At 35.5% G+C, this 19,618-nt stretch overlaps 2 protein-coding genes across 2 annotated transcripts; one reads left to right on the top strand and one right to left on the bottom strand.

Moving 5' to 3' along the window:
* Positions 1-1,369: 1,369 nt before the first annotated feature.
* On the bottom strand, positions 1,370-8,930 carry DGS1 (dgd1 suppressor 1). Its single transcript, XM_087324189.1, has 14 exons — positions 8,607-8,930; positions 5,570-5,687; positions 4,864-5,067; positions 4,501-4,629; positions 4,127-4,294; positions 3,383-3,577; positions 3,183-3,283; positions 2,941-3,030; positions 2,783-2,855; positions 2,674-2,702; positions 2,463-2,586; positions 2,272-2,382; positions 2,065-2,165; positions 1,370-1,942 (listed from the first exon to the last, which is right to left on the bottom strand). The coding sequence occupies exons 1-14, from the start codon at positions 8,837-8,839 to the stop codon at positions 1,813-1,815; spliced, it is 1,806 nt and encodes a 601-aa protein (XP_087180315.1). The 5' UTR covers positions 8,840-8,930; the 3' UTR covers positions 1,370-1,812.
* A 4,637-nt stretch (positions 8,931-13,567) lies between these two features.
* On the top strand, positions 13,568-19,442 carry LOC147868865 (ARM repeat superfamily protein). Its single transcript, XM_087324177.1, has 8 exons — positions 13,568-13,824; positions 14,384-14,653; positions 16,311-16,600; positions 17,049-17,177; positions 17,286-17,408; positions 17,587-17,694; positions 18,180-18,358; positions 18,921-19,442. Exons 1-8 carry the CDS (start codon positions 13,680-13,682, stop codon positions 19,042-19,044), a joined length of 1,368 nt encoding a protein of 455 aa, XP_087180303.1. The 5' UTR covers positions 13,568-13,679; the 3' UTR covers positions 19,045-19,442.
* Positions 19,443-19,618: the final 176 nt, after the last annotated feature.

Raw genomic sequence — 19,618 nt, 5'->3', positions numbered from 1 at the left:
CAATAGCCTCGCCGCATTGTGCAAGATGTGGTGGACAATTGGAAACAATCCCACACTTATTATGGACTTGTTCATTCACTACAACATTTGTACAAAGATTAAGTGCATCTCTTTGTCACAAATTTCTTGGCTGAAGGTTTGGGAAACACTTTTGGTTATTTGGATAAATTCTGTGTGACCTATCAAGCAATGCCTTTTTTCTCCAATGGACAAGATTTTGGGCACTCTGGACCATTTGGACATCCCACAATACTAAGGTCTTTGATCACAACCAACTACATGAAGTTAACTTCTTTAAGCAATCCCTCAAACAATCTCTATTTGATTGTCTGCAACTTAGAGACATAACACTGCAAATTTGCTCTTTACTTTGAGTCCTTTTAAGCTCTTTCATGTCTAATCGACACTTGTATATTTCTCTTTATTCTTTGCGGTTGTTCCTCTCACTTTTAGGCTTCCCACTGGTAATAGAAGTGTTACCAAAAAAACAAAACAACATGTCAAAGTATATCATATCAATTGAAGCTCAAACCATGTTGCAAGATCTACATATGGTGTAATCATGTGCCTTAGTATTTGTCTTGAAGGCAACCATGAATAAGTGCCCAAATTTCCACAATAAAAATTTGTCAACAAGCTACAGTAATTGGAGCCACAATGAAGGATTTTGCCAAAGGCAGAGAAAACATACATTTGATGCAAACGTGAGAGCATGATGATTTATATTGCTCATATAAACCTTGGATTAATTTCATTTTCATGTTTTCAAGCATCCATGCAATGATCCCATGCATTTATTTCTCAATTCTTTCTTTTATAAAGAGACATTTACTTTGCCTTGTCATTAATTAAAGCACAGTTCATATCTTGGAAGGAAATAAAGTACAAATAAAATACAAATTAGAAGTTCCACTTGTTATTTTGGGTAGCAGCAACTTAAGAAAGAAAAAAACATTTCAGAAAGTGATCAATTATGTGGCAAAGAATTGCCAGCCGGAAAAATATAATAACATCCATTGTGATGTGAAAGTTGATTAATGGATACAAAATAGAATTTAACGATTAGTTTCTTAGGCACACATGCAATAGATTTCTGATAACATGGACACGGCCCAACATGCGAATAATTTGTGCAAATGAAATGCTCTATCTAGACACCATTGAATCAGATATTTTAAACATTCCAGAAAACAATTGTAGTGGAGAGGGACACTGATCTCATTTAGCTTTTCAAAGAATATGACCAAACATAAGAGCTATTGCAGAGAACCAACAGAAACATGAAATTAAAATAATCCAACAAATATAGAAATACTTCAGAAGTCAAAACCAGAAAAAAAATCATACTATAACTAGTTGGAGCCTCAAGAAGCAAAAATCAGGGGAAACAAATTTATTTGGCTCCACAATTACATAGATGTTTGAGTGCCCGAGGACAGGAAGTTAGAATTCTGCTCAAACATAATGGCAACCTTTCTGAAGGAGAAGGCAAGAAGAATATAATGCCATCTTGTTTATGAAAGCCAAGTGAATCTATTTATTTAATCCCCATTTGTTTAATCAAAACTGGAAATAGGAGAGATTTATCCGTGTAGGCAATCAAGGCGTTGCATTTTCTTACTCTGCTTTTTGATGCCCCTTGAGGTGATTTGCAAGTGCTTTTGGATGATATAGCTGCTGTATATATGTAGTCAAAACTGAGGATTTCCTCCTCATGGGGAACCGATTAAAAAGGTTCTGAAGTATATTCAGAGCAATCGTTTGCTATTTCCATGACTTTTTAACCAAGTCTATACATTAGATAAGCTGTATTTAGAGCAATCGGGATGATGGTTGGACTGGGATAATGCATTCATAGATTCTCTCCATGCGAGCAGTAATTGTAAGTTTATGTGGAAGAGAAACCTCAGGTTTTGCAAGATCAAGGATGTCCCTCTGCAAACTGCCATAACAGAAGAAAGAAATATATATCCATGTCTCGATGAGCGACTTAACAAAGATCACAAACAAATGCCTTGTTCATAATGTTCATGTGTGTGTAACTAACTGGGTCTTAAATTATACCTTGACCATTCACCAGAAGAAATTGCAAGTTTTTCCACTGCCCTGTAGAACTGATTCAGGAAATATACACTCATGCCGTATTGCCATTGCATCTTTTGCTCCTTTATGTCATATTAAAGAAAACATTGAAGTCCAATATAATTGAAAATTTTTGGCATAAGAAAGATACTAAACTAAGGATCCTTCAGAATCATAAAAATCCAATACCTGACCCTCATCTTTTAATATTTGGTATGAGATTATCATTCTTTCAACTTCAGCAAGCAGCATTCTCCTACGTACACGAGAAGCTCTACCTCTACCTTCAGCTCCTTTGCTCTGTTTCCAATTGTCCTTCCATTAAATAGGAAAGATGATCCAAGCTAGCTTTCTTTAGAGTTTTCACAACATATTTATACCTGTCGCAGTGAGATTCGCAAAAGCCAAATTAGTATCACAGCAAATAAAAAGGCTGGTAGTGCTGCCAATATTGCAAAGTTAATCTCATTTGCACGAAGAATTTGGTTCAACTCCAGCATAGCTCTGATTTTAAAAAATCAAAATGTTATAATTTTGCAGAAGAAAACAAAGCATATTTTTTCACAGAAAGCAACCAGTAAATGGACTTACGTCTCAATATCAAGCTTTAGCTTCTGAACCTGAAACCAGAAATATGAATTTATTTATGCTTCATTATTGCTGACATTATCCTTCCAAAATATTTATGTAGAGCATAAACCTGTATAAGAATCGCCCGAAAAAGCTCGCCACCAAGCAAATTCTGCAATGGATGTGTTATCTCTTGCTCATACCTGGAGCAAACATCATAGCATGTAAACATGACATAAATTGTATAAATATCAATGAGTTTGTTATAAGAATTGGGCAAATCCACACCTGGTCATAACTATTTCCATCATTTCTTGTTCTGATGAAATATTAGCAATTTCCCTTCCTTTCAGTTGTTCTGTAAGTGCTCTCAACATCCTATTATAACACATCATTACATATATCGTGTTCAGCAGGTCCAAAGAATATCATCACTAATTCAGGTATCTACAAGCAAAAGGCTTGTAATGCCAGCTTAACGTTTAAAAATACTGCCTGTCAGTTATTTTAAGACTGGTGTTGAATTGAACCTTTGAAGAGACTCAGCTGTTAGTTGCACATCTTCCAGCTCTGCAGCTCCATGATGTCTTCTTCTGAATGTCTCAAATAGATCATCCCTTATAGACATTAACTGACTTTCAAAAGAAAAACAATATCAACACATGTAAATCAATGTCATTATTTCCTAAACCATAAAGGTATCCATTAATCCTTCAAATGTTCAACATACCGGCTTTTCAATGTGCTCTATAGAAAAAGCCATGATTGCTTCACTTCCCTGTTTCAACCAATTGTCAATATCATGGCTACCCATCAAACGACTATGCCGTATAACCCATCCTGATGCCAATGCAAGACCTACAGCTCCTCCAGTGTACTGCAACCAACGCCGTACTGCTTTTCTCGGTTTGCAGTAATTTTGCAACTAAAAGAAACCAGATATTACAATATTAAAAAGGATGCAAATTTTCCATCATGGGTTCTGCATACAATACATTACATCAGAATTTTAAGAGAAACTAAATATTGCAGACAATGTGAGTTCTCCAGTTCAATAAGTCCAACCACTGAGATGGTTTTTAGTGCCCTTTCATAGAACCTTTATCAAAGAAGATGCCTGAAGTTTCTTTTGAGACTCTACAAAGTCTTCCTCTTGTGCAGCCTACGTCAAGATGAGGACAAGCCTGAACTAGGATACATACTGTGAAGAAAGGATACTGGAAATTCTGTGAGACCAAGTCTAACAAACTATCACAATGACATGGAGATCTTATCAATTCCAATCCGGATATTTATCATATAACAAATAGAATTCATTTGCATGCAAGTTCATGAATTACATATGCCATGCCAATATACATACACATTATATTCTTAGGAATTGGCAGTGCACTAGCATGACATGGATTGGTGTATTGTGATTTATTAATAAAGACAATCTCTACTGAAAAGGATAGACATAAAAAGTTCTCACAAGTATAGTTAAACAATCATCTAGCCGCTCCAGGTTTTCTCGTATCAGAACAACACAGGCATAAACGTCTGTGTCAGTCCAGACTTTCTTCTCTAAAATTTCCTCAGGTAGATCTTTAAACTGTAAAGTAATGTTCGCCGCAATATCCATTTCCAGACTGTGATTACTCTGTCAAATAGCATCATGATAATCAAGATTCAACAATTCCTCAAAACAGAATGCATTTTCCTGAAATATATTGTTTTTATAATATTTTACTCAAATGCGCATATGAAAATAATCCTAAAAAAAGTGTGGCCATACTATTCCTAACACAAAATGCCACGAGTTCCTTCAGGCTGCAAATTGGATACTATCTAAGTCAGGTCATTTACCTGATTAAGATCATATGTCCCTTGAAGGGTTACAATTGCATTATGTATAGATATCAATGCCTCAGAAACCATTTCCAGCGATATACCTTTAACTAATCTATCACCAAATCTATCTGCTTCTCTGTAGACCTGCAAGATAATCATCTACACGTTTATAACTTAAATATTACAAGAAATGCTTCAATTGATCTTCACCAAAAGTTAAGAAAAATAAATTTGGGGGATGGCAACTTTCAAAACCCAGGAAAATTGAAGCGCATTCTAAAATTCTTAACTTCCATCATTAAGTTCATTTAAAAGCCTCATGCTGACAAAATCCAGACAATATTAATTCACTCATTGAATCAGGCATTCCTGACTCACCTCTCCAAGAGCCACAGCAAGACGATGTTGCAAATCAGATAATAACATCATTCTCTTGGAAATTTCAGACACAGCAGTAATCACTGATCCATGTGTTGTAGAGCTTTCCCATATGCTATCTCGCACTAGCTTAGAAACCCCTTGGATAAAGGCCAAAGGGCCTCTCTCCAAAATCATGAATCGGACTTTGTGCATTTTAGTTCCCTGTGATCCATGTAAGAAAAGCTTGTAAACAAGAAAATGCTGTCAACATGTTTAATGCATGTCATTGTATCCTATCAAGGCACCTATATAAACATATACAGAATACAAAAGAAACCCAGAAGGCAACAAATAGATTTCCTACCAAAATAACCAATGCTGACTACCCACGTATAGTAACTACTAGCGATTACAAGAAAAATGACCTCAAAATGACAGGTAGCAACTTGGCATCCACAGGGAATACTACAAGTGAGCTTTCCCACATATCACTGATAATGTTAGGAGGGCATTCATCTTCCCTTATGAGAATACAAGCTTTATTTCCATCACAATAATAATAATAATAATAATAATAATAATAATAGTATTGATAACTACAAGATATAGAGAATTAGGTGGAATTAAAACTACAAATTAGACCTGTGTGGCGTGTTACATTATGACATTTGTTTTTCTGATGAGAATGTCATTTTAGGAAAGGACACAAATAAAAGAACCTAACCTCACCACGAGCCTTCCAAAACTTTAGGTTTTTATGAGCATCATGAACTCTGCAAATCAACCTGTTTGAGACTTCTTCAAAGACATCTACAACCATATTGACAGATCCATTGGTATCTCTGCATTTATTTGAAATGACCGTAAGTGTATTGAAATCATTTAATATTCCACCTTATATAAAGTTCATGACATAGTACAAAGGGCACCCTATATAAGTACGGATATAGGATTCCATCTCATGCCAGTGAAAAACTACAAACAAAAATGAAAGAATGTTTCCTACTTGAAGGGACATAGTTCAACAAGGACCAAACATAAATACAACATTCTACTCCGTGCACTTCTTTTACTCTATTTTTGGCCTTTCCAAAGAGTGAAATATGAAGCATTTCTTTTCTTCCCATTTTTTAAAATTAAAATACTGTAACAATGAAAAAAATATATAGAAATAAGAGTAATATCTTTAAAAGTGTGTAAACAATGTGCTTATTGTAGATTTAATGCAAAAAGATAATCTTTTCTTCTTCTTTTTATTCATAGAATTTCACTACAATTTTATGTGCTCCTCATGGGCAAGCCTTGTAAATCTTATGAAGCATTTGCCTCGTTTCATTTTTATCTGGAATTAATCGTTTGATTCTTGGCTAGGACTTCCAAAGAAATACACTTAGGAATCGTAACATAATTCTACAAGGTTTACATTATAAAATGAACTTGGATAGGCTTAAAAATGGAATACTCAGAAAGGAAGAAAGGAAGCTATTTAACATCTTTTAAGAGGCTAAAATGGCTTATAAGACCAAACAAGAGGTTACATCTTACAATGTTTTCTTGTCATTGAGAACAACAAACCAAAAAAAACAATTGAACATATGGTATTAAAGCAGTGGATGAGCGTGTATCCTGCATACTAGAAAACAAGTGGAGTTTCTCATGTCAATTTCCTAGAAAACTCAGAATGGAACCAAGATCCCCCTTCTCACCAATATGTTCAGACTATGTATCGATTAACTAGTGGAGATCATCATACAAGTAGCAGAAGATGATGAACAAAATGCAGGGCACATCTAATCAGGATACCAACAATTCAATTCTCTTACTTTAGGAAGTTTCCACCCCCAATGTCTCCTCTATGCCATTGACGAAATCTTTTAAACAACAAGACTTTCAATGGATGTATGCAAACCAAAATAATTACAATTAAAACCAAACAGCCAGGTAGTAGCCCTTCCTTCACCTACAAGGAGAACCCATGAAAGTGGATAAATAGGAATGAATGTACCAACAGCTATAAGATGTTTCAAATCTGAATACAATGTGAAGCAACTTACAGCATGGCAGACAAATGTTTGCACTTTACTAATCCAATTCCTTTGAAAATCTATAAAGACTAGATGTTTGGGAATGCAACATATCTAAATCTAAATGGGATGACAGAAAGTATGAATGATGTTTCTACAGCAGATGGGGATCATCATGACCACCCCTTCTTATTGTTGCTCCGAGAAACAGGTGTGACTCATTAAAATTGAAGACATCATGATCTGAAACTACATTATGTAAAGCAAATGAAATACCTACGCATCATTTTCCCCTTTGCATATGGCACTCTAAAAGAAATAAGCAAAAAGTAAAATCATCGCATCCCACCAATCATTACATAAATGCCACAATAAGAAAAACAAAATTAGTTCTTCTAGGAGCTAACTTATTATCCCTCTTCCAATTTAGATGAGATTTCTATTCTCTCTCCTGAATCACATGGAAACCAAGCAAAAAAGATACAAAAGACATATTAAAGCTAAATTTTGTGTTTCCAATTGAATAGAAAAGTGTGGCATTTCATAGATTATATTGTATATATTGCATCTAACAATAAAACCATATTATTCATTAAATTGGGAAACCACACACGTCAATACATGAGCTTATCACATCATATTCCATTCATACCATTGCTTCCATACAACTTAGCTTACACTCATTGCATGTGAGGAAAGGTGTTGGAGCAGAAGTAATGAGAGTAGTTGACTAGCACACTTTGTACGAAACAAGTTCAAGCGACTCAAAATCATAGTTTGATACAATGTTGTACCTTTTATCACATTTGACTATGCTTTCCACACATCTTTGACCAAACCCGATCCTTACACGAATTTCTCTCACAATTACAATGAGCACTCTCAATTGCAACATTCATTAGTAGATTTCTTGAACATTTGGAGCAGAAGTAATGAGAGTAGTTGACTAGCACACTTTGTACGAAACAAGTTCAAACGACTCAAAATCATAGTTTGATACAATGTTGTACCTTTTATCACATTTGACTATGCTTTCCACACATCTTTGACCAAACCTGATCCTTACACAAATTTCTCTCACAATTACAATGAGCAGTCTCAATTGCGACATTCATTAGTAGATTTCTTGAACATCGGGAGTTGCTACTCGTTTTTACATGTATTACATAAAAATGTTATATTTTGGGTCTCATAGGCCATATTTGACCTCCGAAGATGATAATAAAATCTCTATCTCTCTCTATCTCTCTCTCTCTATCTCTCTCTCTCTAACCAAACCCAATCCTTGCACGAATTCCTCTCACAACCACAATGTGCACTCTTGATTGCAACACTCACTAGTAACTTTCTTGAATATTGAGAGTTGCCATTCACTTCCTCATGTATTACGGGAAATGTAATATTTTTGGTCTCATAGGTCTATCTATCTAGGACTAGTTATAAGCCATCCACCCATGTTCAAATCACACTATATGCACTACTTTACTAGATGCCGCTGCAGAATATAGGGGTCGAATGCATGTTCTTCTTGTTCCTGTTGGATAAAACTTACCAGCTGAGCTAAAAATATCCAAGCTCTTTCTATTTACATACAAAAGAGTTTCTTTTCTCCTTCTATTTCGTTAGAATCTCCCCTTAATGTAATTTATTTCGGTCTCATAGGTCATCATGGCATTTTCGAAGCCATTCATATATATCAGTTCGTCTCCCTCTCTAGTAAAGTTTTGAATCACATACACTGACGAAGGCGACGGCGGCGGCAATTGTGTTGGGAAGGGAAACGGAAGCACGTGGAGTTTCCGAGATCGAATCCTCTTCCTTGAGCCACTGTGCGTGAGAGAGAGGATGAAGCCCTGGTGTAGAGATCCTGCGAGGCCATAGATTCTTCTGGTCCCGTGGGAGACAGATATCCAAACTTCATGGCTCCACTGTTTGGCCGTCTCCTCCGCCCTGCGAAGAAGAGAGTCCATGCCTATGTATTAATCTCTGACTCTTCTCTCAAAAGAGGTATGAAAGAAGAAGAAGAAGAAGAAGAAGAAGAAGAAATCCCCTTCGTGAGCAATGGAAGCTTTTTGCAATCTGCTGCCTTACCTAATTAAATACTGTACTATCTATATACACATACTCAATGTTCCTCACCAGTCTGGCTCAAATGTGGAAATGATTCTAGATTACTACTCTAGGGTTTCCTCGGCCACACGACTCGCCCAACCCTAGCGGTTCACACACGATTATCACCCATTCTTTAGCTCGCATACGGTAATGATTTAGTCGCTACTAGGGTTTCTCGGCTATGGGACCCGCCCAACCCTATCGGTGCACACTGATTGATCTCATGCATTCACGCATTCTTAATAAGCTCGGTTGTGGCAATGATTTAGCTACTAGGGTTTCCTTCGCTATTGGACGGATGACCGATCGATCAATCTCACTCGCACGTGCATTCGTAAGAACCTCTGCCCAAGGCAACTATAGTAATCATTCAGTTCAATGCACACTTTGATCTCGAGGAAAAAGTGCGCACTTAAGTAAGTAGTTGCACACTTAGGGTTTTTTTACAACGACAACAAAAAAAATCATTCCAAGTTTCCTTTCTTTGCACATTTTGAGAAAGCATGGCACCAAGAGCAGATGATCAAACCCTCATTGCTACTATAATCACTCTCACATTGTCGTTCACCATGCTACATGTACATTGCTCCTACATTCTTCTCTGGGTATGCTGATGTTTTGTGTACATGCCCAAAAGCAGGTTTTGATTGCTAAACCATGCATTCTTCCGGTTCATATGTTGAATTATGTTTAGGTAAATGTTAATATCTCAATTAGATGCACATATGTGTTGTGCACTTGACACATTAAGGAACTATGAAAGAATGATCTCTAACATTGTGCTATGTTTTTTATCACTAAACCATGCATAGAGAAAAATCTTAAAGGTTATGCCAATGGGTTTTTTATGGCTGAGATTGAATCCATATGTTTAATTCAGTTTATGTAAATGTTGATATGTCGATTAAATGCACAAATGTGTTGTGCACTTGACATATATAAGGAACCTTGAAAGAATGGCCTCTAACATTGTGCTATGTTTTTTATTACTAAACCATGCATGGAGAAACAACTAGATCTTAAATATGACACCAATGAGTTTTTTATGGTTGAATCGGAGTACGTATACTAAATTCAGTTTATATAAATGTTAATATGTTGATTAGATGCACAAATGTATCGTGCACTTGACATACATATTAAGGAACTATGATCATGGCCGATTTGACGTGTATATACAATAACTACATATTGTGCATTTTGCACGTGTATCTAATTGGATTGCACTTATTTGTGAGGGATTTCTTTCCTAGTATATTGGAGAAGATCAAGAGGCAAATACCATACATTAATTCACTTTTATAATCTAAAATCTAAAATTAGAGAAGATTTAATACACTTTTACGATTATTATTTTTTAATGGAGTTTGAAGTTTTGATCATGTCAAAAAGCTTCCTTTAGTTATTAGCATTAGTATAGAGATGAATTCAACCCATAAGTGACGTGTTGGACCTCGTTTGAATGATGAACAAAGGTTACAATTTTTGGAGTTAGTGGAACAACCATCATCAGCTCCTTCTCTTCACAACATAAGTAGACAATTATGATGATGTTAAGTGAATATGCAATAAGAAGTTTGATCAAGAAGAAGGATGAGGTATGAGTGTGTGTCCAACAAAAAGATCTAAATACAAGAAAAACAACTTTTAGAGGATCAAAGGGAAAATACCCTGATTTATAAGAACACTTTGTATGCTTGGATTGATGCATCTCGTCAACTATCGATTACATTGCCGCCATCAATTATTATGGAGAGGCTCGACGATTGGCTTCACAAATTAATATTTTTTTATGATTACTTCAACGCAGCTTGGGGTTGGTTTAGGAAATTTTGTCATCGCCAATGTTTGAATATTGTTAGTTTGTATGGTGAATGTGGTGCAATTGATTGAAATGACCCCTGAGTTGTTGGCTTCTTTGGAGAGGCTATGTTATAGCCAATGAGTATGATCCTAGTTGTGTGTACGATATGAATGAAACAAGTGTTTGTATCCCTAGCTTTAATAAGTGGTTTGATCAAGTGTTTGTACCTCTTATTCGTTCTTGAACTAATTGCAAAGTGCTTCGAATTCTTGATAATGCTCCTGCCATGCCAAAGCAATTGAATGTGATGCTAGCAAAGTGTTTTTTTTTCTCGGCAAATGTCACATCATGGAAGCAATCAATGGATACAAGAATCATTGCAACTTTGAAAAAACGGTACACATATCATTTGATAAGAGAAATTTTGTCATATCATGGTAGTCTTGATTATGCTAAGATTCATTTGGAGGACGTAGCTAAACATACGCAAAGAGGTTCTATTGGTTCAACTTTGGGAAAGTTGACACATTTGTTAGATGTTGCCAAGCTTATATGTTATTGCTTGGAATGAAATCAAGCAGGAGAAACTTTTTAATTATTATATAAAAGGCATATATTATTCCATCATTTTGTATTAATGATGTTGAAGTTGTTGAAATGGAAGATCAATGCATTGATGATCTTGTTGCTTATGTTATGTAATTGCAATTTGCTTGGAAATGCACATAATGTAGAAGAAATTTGAGATGAAATCAAGGAATGTTTCAATCTAGATAAATAAAAATAACTTAATCAAAATATCCTTGAAGAGATTGATGAAGCTATAGCACAAGCTTCCAACACCAATGAACCACTTGCATATGATGAAAACAATTCAGATTATGAGTTTGTTGAGATGCACGGATGCTTCAAGGAAGAATATGTGATTATTCATGAACTATTGCAACATATTGTTGATAGTGAACTCGTGCTCAATTCGATCATGAAAACAAATTATTTGAGTTCTGAATAAACAAAGCAACTAAAATCAGCTTTATTGGGTGCTCGTAGAATTATTCAAGAGGCAAATTTTGCCATAGTTTCTAAGCGTATAGCTAAAAGTGGACAAATGACCTTACATGGTTTTTGTACGAAATAGAAAGAGACTTAGAAATATGATTTTTGTTGAAGATTTTGTTGTTTTTTGAATATTTGGAACATTGTTTCAATTTGGCTTGATGTAATTTTGTCGTGAGACTATGTATTTTTTTGGGGGGATATTGACCTCTATAAAACACACTTAATAGAATGGCACTTGTTATGTAGACACATGACCTTGTTCTCCGATTTGTTCACAAACCTTTCTTTTTCCTCTCTTTTTTACTAGTGAATCGAATCAAACAATCAACAAGATCCAAGCTCTTCTTCTCCTTTTTCTTCATTGCAGCATGGCATGTAATTACAAATCGAGTGCCAAACACATTATCATTTTATTCGAATCAAACAATTGACAAGATCCAAGCTCTTCTTCTCCTTTTTCTTCATTGGAGCATGGCATGTAATTACGAATCGAGTGCCAAACACATTATCATTTTATTTGAGAGGATGTCATGATATCATCTTCCTAATACTTGTCACCCTATTACCAACATTTTGTGTAGTAATGAAAGTCGCAAAAGTATTCATTTTCTTTTACAGAATCCATGAAAGATGACATTGGTCCGTACCCTCTAAAATTATTGCCTTGCATTCCCTCAATCAAATTGCCATATGTGTTTATATTTTTGCAAAATCTTTCCAAATTTACACTCGGTGTAAATGGATCACCCCACTAGAGCCACTCCCATCTAAAATGTCGTACTATAAGAAACACTTCATGCACTTCTCTGAGTTAGGTTTTATCACACGGCCAAAATATCTAGATGTATTCTTACCACATACACTAAGGGTTGCCATTGGACAACTTAGAATATCATCTCACCAACTTGAGATTGAAAATGGCCGTACTAGTGGAGTCCCTAGGGAGGAAAGGATATGTAGGTTATGTCACATAGAGATAGAGGATGAGTACCACTTTACTTGCAAGTGTCCAACCTATGCCGAGATAAGGGCAAAATACCAAGACATACTTGGTCCGTCTCCCACCCTCCCCAAACTATTAGATACTCTAGATATAAAGAAATTAGGCAAATACATTCTAGAACTAAAACAACACAGAGAGAATAAATTACAAAATGTTGACAATAATGCTGCTAATGATCACGAACATGTAACAAATGCAGTTTTTCAGGAACCTGAGGAGACAACGAATGACGACACACTTGCACCACTCGGCCTTTCCATTGATGAGGCAGAAAACCAGAGAAGAACCAGACGTCCTCGGGTGCCGGGTTTCAAAACAACTCAACGTGATGTGGACACAATATTGAAAATAAGGGAACGTGAGCTACACCGCCTAGAAGCCATGGCTAGGGCACTCTCTACATTGGAACCCACATCAAGACCCTTTGACCCCCCACTTCTTTTCGAGAGGCTTGGGTGGAAATAAAATTAGGCTTAGTGTATAGTCACTTTCGAGTATACTACATATTGTACACTACTAGAACTCTTTTAGTTTAAGTTCTATTTTTTTTTACTTAAGTTTATTTTTAGTTATGATGACTGGATAAATACTCTATTGTTGTAAACCAATTGTCTCATGGGCCAAATTTGGCCTTAGAAGACGTTAATACACCTTTCTTTCTTTCTTTCTTCTCTCTCTCTCTCTCTCGTGTACCTCCCATTACATATATTCGTATTCGTATTCGTATTCGAATACATTCTCTACGTACGGCGGCATCTCTGCGCATGCCAGCGTGTAGAATCTCTGTCTTTCTCTGTCTGTCTGTCTCTAGAGTGTCTGTGGGAGATCCGCCATGGCCAGCAGAACGAAGGTTCAAATCTCTCAGGAGGCCTTCGACAGCTTGGTGAAGGAGAACATGGATGATTTCGACATGCCCCTCGAAGAAGCTCTTGACGACGCCATCAACACATTCAAGCTCCAAGGAGTAGATCTGAGAGGTAACCGTTCCTTCTCGATATTGGTTGGGATGGAGTACTGAACCCTATCATCATCATTTGAGGAAGTGATTTTGACCAATCGGGCATGTTAGCGTCATCTAATACATCGCGTCGCCGAATTGTTTATATCCTTGTCTTTTGTTCTGTGTATAATATATCCATGTTTCTTTATTGTCTTTTGAACCTCTTTCTTTTCTTTGGCATTGTCAAAATTCTTCTTTTTCTTCTAATAGGATCCCTGCAAACACTTCGTTCTGGGATAAAATAACGTTAACTCTGTAGGATTTGTTCATATCCACGTTTTCTTTCTTCTTTCTTCCTATTGCATCGCATTATACGTCTGTCTTTATATTAGCAGGTTCCATGTAAGCTCTTATTCTACAAATCAAATATCTTGAAAATTTCATGAAGTTCTCAAACATCAGAAATATTCAAACCTCATTTTTATATTTCTCTGCTCATTTGTTCCTCTCCATGTTTTTTTGTTAGCTTTTGTGATCATTCTTTCGCTTCTTACCAAAATTTTCGCTTCTTACCAAAATTTTTCTTGTGACTTCAGGCATCATTACAAATGGAACCAGAAGTGAGGATATTGGTAGCCATCCCATTGTCAAGGCAATCAAGGAGTTGGAATGTGCTATGACGAAAGATCAGTCCACTGCATCTTTAGAAAAGCTATATGGGTTATGCCAAGAGGAGGGCTCTGAAGCACCAGGTTTGGCAGGGAGATATGGAGGGGTAGAAGTAACTATCACTTCTGTTACTTTTCTCAACCATTGTATTCATGGCATCACTGTGGGCTTGAAGACGTTAAAAATTCTCCTCAAAGGTCAGTTTCATGGAACTATTTTTGTTTATGGTCATGCTGAAACAAGGGATTATTTGATCTTCAATAACTCTTTATAGAACTTCCATACATACGCGCAACACAGAAGGATTTTATTTATCAACATAGAATCAAATTGTTATAGGAGAACTTTCACAATGAAGGTTTGCGCATTTACCTTCTCCCACTTTTATAAACATATGCATTGACAAAATCCAAATAAAGTGAAAGCACCCTGAAAGCTTCCAGCTAGGAAAAAGATAGAGATTTTCAAAAAAAATTGCTTTGTTGTCATGTTGTACGTGGCTAAAAGAGGCTCTCTTTCTGAGAGCGTATGAGTAATATGTTTAGCATTCTGATTCCTAAGTATTTACTTGTGATATAAGTCACTGAAGAGAGGATACTAGAAAGTGATGGATAAATTTATTAACGAGGATTGTATGAGTAACAGGTTTAGCATTCTGATTCCTAAGTAAGTATTTATTTGTGTATGGTACCTTGAAGCAATATATTGTCTCTTGTTAGTCACCTAAGAGAGGGTGCTATAGAGTGATGGATAAATTCATCGACGAGGATTGTATGTGTGATAGGTTTAGCATCCTGATTCCTAAGTAAGTATTTATTTGTGTATGTTACCTTAAGCAATATGTTGTAGTGTGTTAGTCACCTAAGAGACGGTGCTAGAAAGTTATGGATAAACTCATTCACGAGGACTGTATGAATGATAGGATTTAACTTTCTGATTCCTAAGTATTTATTTATGTATGTTACCTGAAGCAATATGTTGTAGCTTGTAAGTCCCCTAAGAGAGAATGTTAGAAAGTGATGGATAAACGCATTCATGAGGATTGTATGAGTGATAGGTTTAGGGTTCTGATTCCTAAGTATTTACTTGTGTATGTTACCTGAAGCAATATATTGTGGCTTCTTAGTTGCTCAACAGAAGATGCTAGAAAGTGATGGATAAACTCATTTACGAGGATTGTGTATTACTTGTTGTATTCAAAGTTTTTCTCTCTAATCATATATCATTATTGTACATCAGAAATACAGAATGAATGGCAACTACTGTGTAGCCCATATATAAATACGAATAAAATACAATTGGACTCTTGCCGTTGCACTCATTACTCAAGAATTACTTGAATTAGGATAAAAAGCTATCTCACCGCATGGTCACTATGCATGATATGTGTAGATTTGTAGGGAAAGAATAGATTCATCAAAATATGTACCATATACCAAAATATCATGATGGCAGCTAATCTAAAGAATACAATAAATAAATAATAAAAGCCTAGGTAAGAATGCCGATAGAAAAGTCTTACCAATGAAAAATCTGCAATGTAAAATTCATAAATATTATCTTATTTTAGAATGCTCTGTTTAGGATCATACTTTTTTATTCTTGTTGTTCATGATGAGACTATGGTGGTGATAAGTGGGTTTGATTTCTTGACTGTTGACTAGATATTGGTTCTTGAAATTTTTTGGCATCATGGTATTTTGGTGATTTCTTGTAATTAAATTAAAGATTATACTTCAATTGGCTTGTTCATATTTCTATTATATATTATTTATTATATATATTCAAAGCCATTTAAACAATCTCGTAATGAATATGCTTTATTTATGTTGAGTATGAATTTTTTGATTTTAGACCCTGAAAACAGGGACAAATTCAGAAGACATGGTGGTTGCGAGATGCTGATGCTGATACTAACAGATAAGGAGAATTCTGTCGAGGTCAAAACGCACGCATGTGATGTGCTAACAACTGCCTCTACTGAAGATGAACTTGCTAAAGAGCAGTTTATGGATTGCAATGTAGCAGCAGAACTTCCAAAACTTTTGAAAGAGAATGCCAAAATTGAGAGCATGGTTGTCGCTATCTGTAATGCATTTCGATCGTTGGTAACAGCAGATGATAATCGACTTGTTGTCTCAAAGGTTTTCAGATGACATTACAAGCTCTGTAATACTCCTGAGTTATTCTTTAGTTCCTCAAAATGTCTCTGGCTTTTCGTTTATTTTCCAGTAATGCACTAGGTCTCCCCTGGAAAGAGAGGAGAAGGGATTGAATTGACAATATAATCACTAAAATAGCACTTACAATTCAAAAAAGAGGATCCATTGACCATATAAGTGCTCAAATAACACATCTAAGTCACTTTTGGGGGTTAATTAATGGCATTTGCGAAAATAAAGAAAACTTCAGGCATTTTGGATTTTTTTAGAATCTTTACTAATTGAATGGGATCTCAGATGTTCATAAACTCTAGAAATGTATTTTTCACTAAAAAAAGTCGAAATTTTCACTTCCAGTAGTACATTTTGAGGTGAGTGTATGTGTTTGGATCTACTGTATACTAAAATGAAGTATATATTGTTCTTTTAGGCTTTTCCAAATGCTAGAACATTTTCCGAGAATGGTATGGTGGAAGCATTTCTTTTAAGCAGCCAGTATCAAACATCATCTTCAGCAGTTGCATCTATTTGTATAGCTCTCAAGAGCCTTGCAGTCAATGTATGTGTAAAATATGCAGAACTTTGGTTTTTGTTTTTTAAACATGAGTCTACATCATAGAATCAGGCTTGGTCAATTAATTCAAATGTTCTTGGATGTGAGATATAGGATGCCATTTGCAAAACAATAGCTGAACAACATGGTATTGAATTTGTTCTGGGAGCTTTGGTTGAATCTGCAAATACAGAGAACAAATCTCTGGCTAGGAGCGCGTGTTCTTTTTTATCACAGGTACAACAATTTATTGGAAAATGTGTAAGTGCATGCCCTCTTTCTTACCTCAAAAGTAACAGGAATTAAGTAGATTTATTTTATATTTCAGTTTAATTGTTTTCCCTTTATAAATATTTCCAGTGCCTGCCTTTGCACTGCTTATAAGTTACAACCAAGTGATATTTGTCTGCTTCAGTTGGCAGGGAGTGATGATAATAAAGACACAATAGTAAATGAAGGTGGTTTAGAAAAGTTGATCAATGTCATGTTTGTCTTCTCGGAGGATCCACCTGTGTTACAGGAGGTGCGTGCCTGTATTTGATAAAATTTTCTTTATTATAGACGAAGATTTCCCCTCTATTCATGGAATAGTAGGAAATTAAATACCACAAAGGTATTGGAATTCAGTGAGGAAAACACTGTAAGCTGTATCAAAAACTTGTCAGAGGGAAATATCAGCAGTTTCATAGGGATCAGGATTTTGTTGCCGTTGGCATGTTTCAATAATTCTACTTTCATTTCCATGAATTGATCCACCTTTTTGTTCCAAACACTGGTGGATGCCTGTTTTAGTTAAATAAGCAATGTTGTGCAATCCAAAGGTGATGCCTAACCATGGGAAACTATGATCTAACTAAAGAAAATGATTCTTAACCATATAGAAAGTTATTGTTGAACTAAGCAGTCTATATCTTCCACTAGAAAAGGCTATGATTTACTTAAACAAGTCATTGTTTTCCAATCCAAAGATGTTACTTGACCACAAGAAACTTTAATTTTATTTTGCAGTGCTTCTCAGTAATCACAGTGCTATCACTACGTTCTCCCGTTAATGCATTTAAGGCAGTGAAATCAGGTGTCCTTGATGTGGTCGCAGAGGCAATGGAGACTCATCCATCAGCTGTAAATATGCAGAGACAAGCTTGTAAAATGCTGAGAAATCTGGCTGTTAGAAGCCAAGATTGCAGGTGAGAATCAACACAACTATTACTAGATGGGTTGAAGAAACAGAGAGAAAGAAAGAAAGAATTATTAACAAAATGGCCTATAAGTCCAAACAAGATATTACATCTTATGTGTCGTGTCGTCTTTGAGAACAATAAATCAAAATAAATAAATAGATCGAAGAGAAAATGATAAATAATTTCGTTTAATTTGAACAAGGCTTCTTGTATTCTTTCTAGGGAAAATTACAACATGATTTCTATTAGGCTACGTTAGTAATCTTTCTTGAAAGATTCTAAAAATATGCTTCTATTTCTGAGCGACAGTTAAACAGTATTCTTTTTAGTGTAAAATTGATAAAATATGCTTCACTTTTAGCACTTGTATAGTATTCCTTTTACCTTTATGGAAAATTGTTAACACATCTAACTTCCAGGAATTCTTTCTAGAAACATTTCAGTAGATATACTTCTCCAATATGTGAGGAATTAGAAGCATCCTTCAGTGAATACTTTTTCTTCCTCTTAGAAATACAATGAAATGAAAGTATAAGTAGTGATGAAAGATGGAATTTTCTGTTTGCAGGTCTGCGATTTTAGAGAAGGGATTGGTACCCCTTATTAGGCGTGCAAAAGCTAATCATTCTGGCTGCAGTGAGGCAGCTGCTGCAGCTTTGAGAGATCTAGGCTTTGATGATTATAACAGTTAGCCTAAACATCCATATTTACATCTTTTGGTTCATTTTATTTTCTTCTTCTTATTCATCTCTAACAAAGGTTAGTTATATTACCTGTTTCAATTCCAACTTTTCAAATTTAACCAAAGATGGCTGGCCATTCATATGGTACTACTTGTTTCATCTGCTACTTTAGGTTTTAGTATAACCAAGGAAGATGGTTATACACTTCGTTTCTATCTTCTACTTTTTAAGTATATAACCAACCTGACCACAAGGAAGATGGCTATACAAATTATTTCATCCTCTACTTTTTAAGAACATAACCAAGCTGACTTCACCAACGTGGCCACAAGGTGGATAGAGTAGTCTCTATCCTTTTTGTCTAAAGTTTAACAAGGTGGCAATCCAACATTTTTTTCATTTTCTTTCTATCTTTTAATCAAGTTGACCACAAGGAGTGGGTGTTCAAACTTGTTTCACTCTATACTTTCAATCAGGACTTGTTTTGCAGTTTTTTTATTTAGCCTCGAGGGAAATGTTTAAAATCTATCAAGCCCAATTACTGATCAGGCTCAAGGATTATATTCACATTGAAAATAATGTC

This window comes from Azolla caroliniana, unplaced genomic scaffold (assembly GCF_043228905.1).
Source record: "Azolla caroliniana isolate FFs.n. ecotype wild unplaced genomic scaffold, voAzoCaro1.0.p SCAF_1, whole genome shotgun sequence".
NCBI lineage: Eukaryota > Viridiplantae > Streptophyta > Polypodiopsida > Salviniales > Salviniaceae > Azolla > Azolla caroliniana.
The sequence above is the reverse complement of the archived record's forward strand: the minus strand, read 5'-3'. Positions and strand labels throughout refer to the sequence as shown.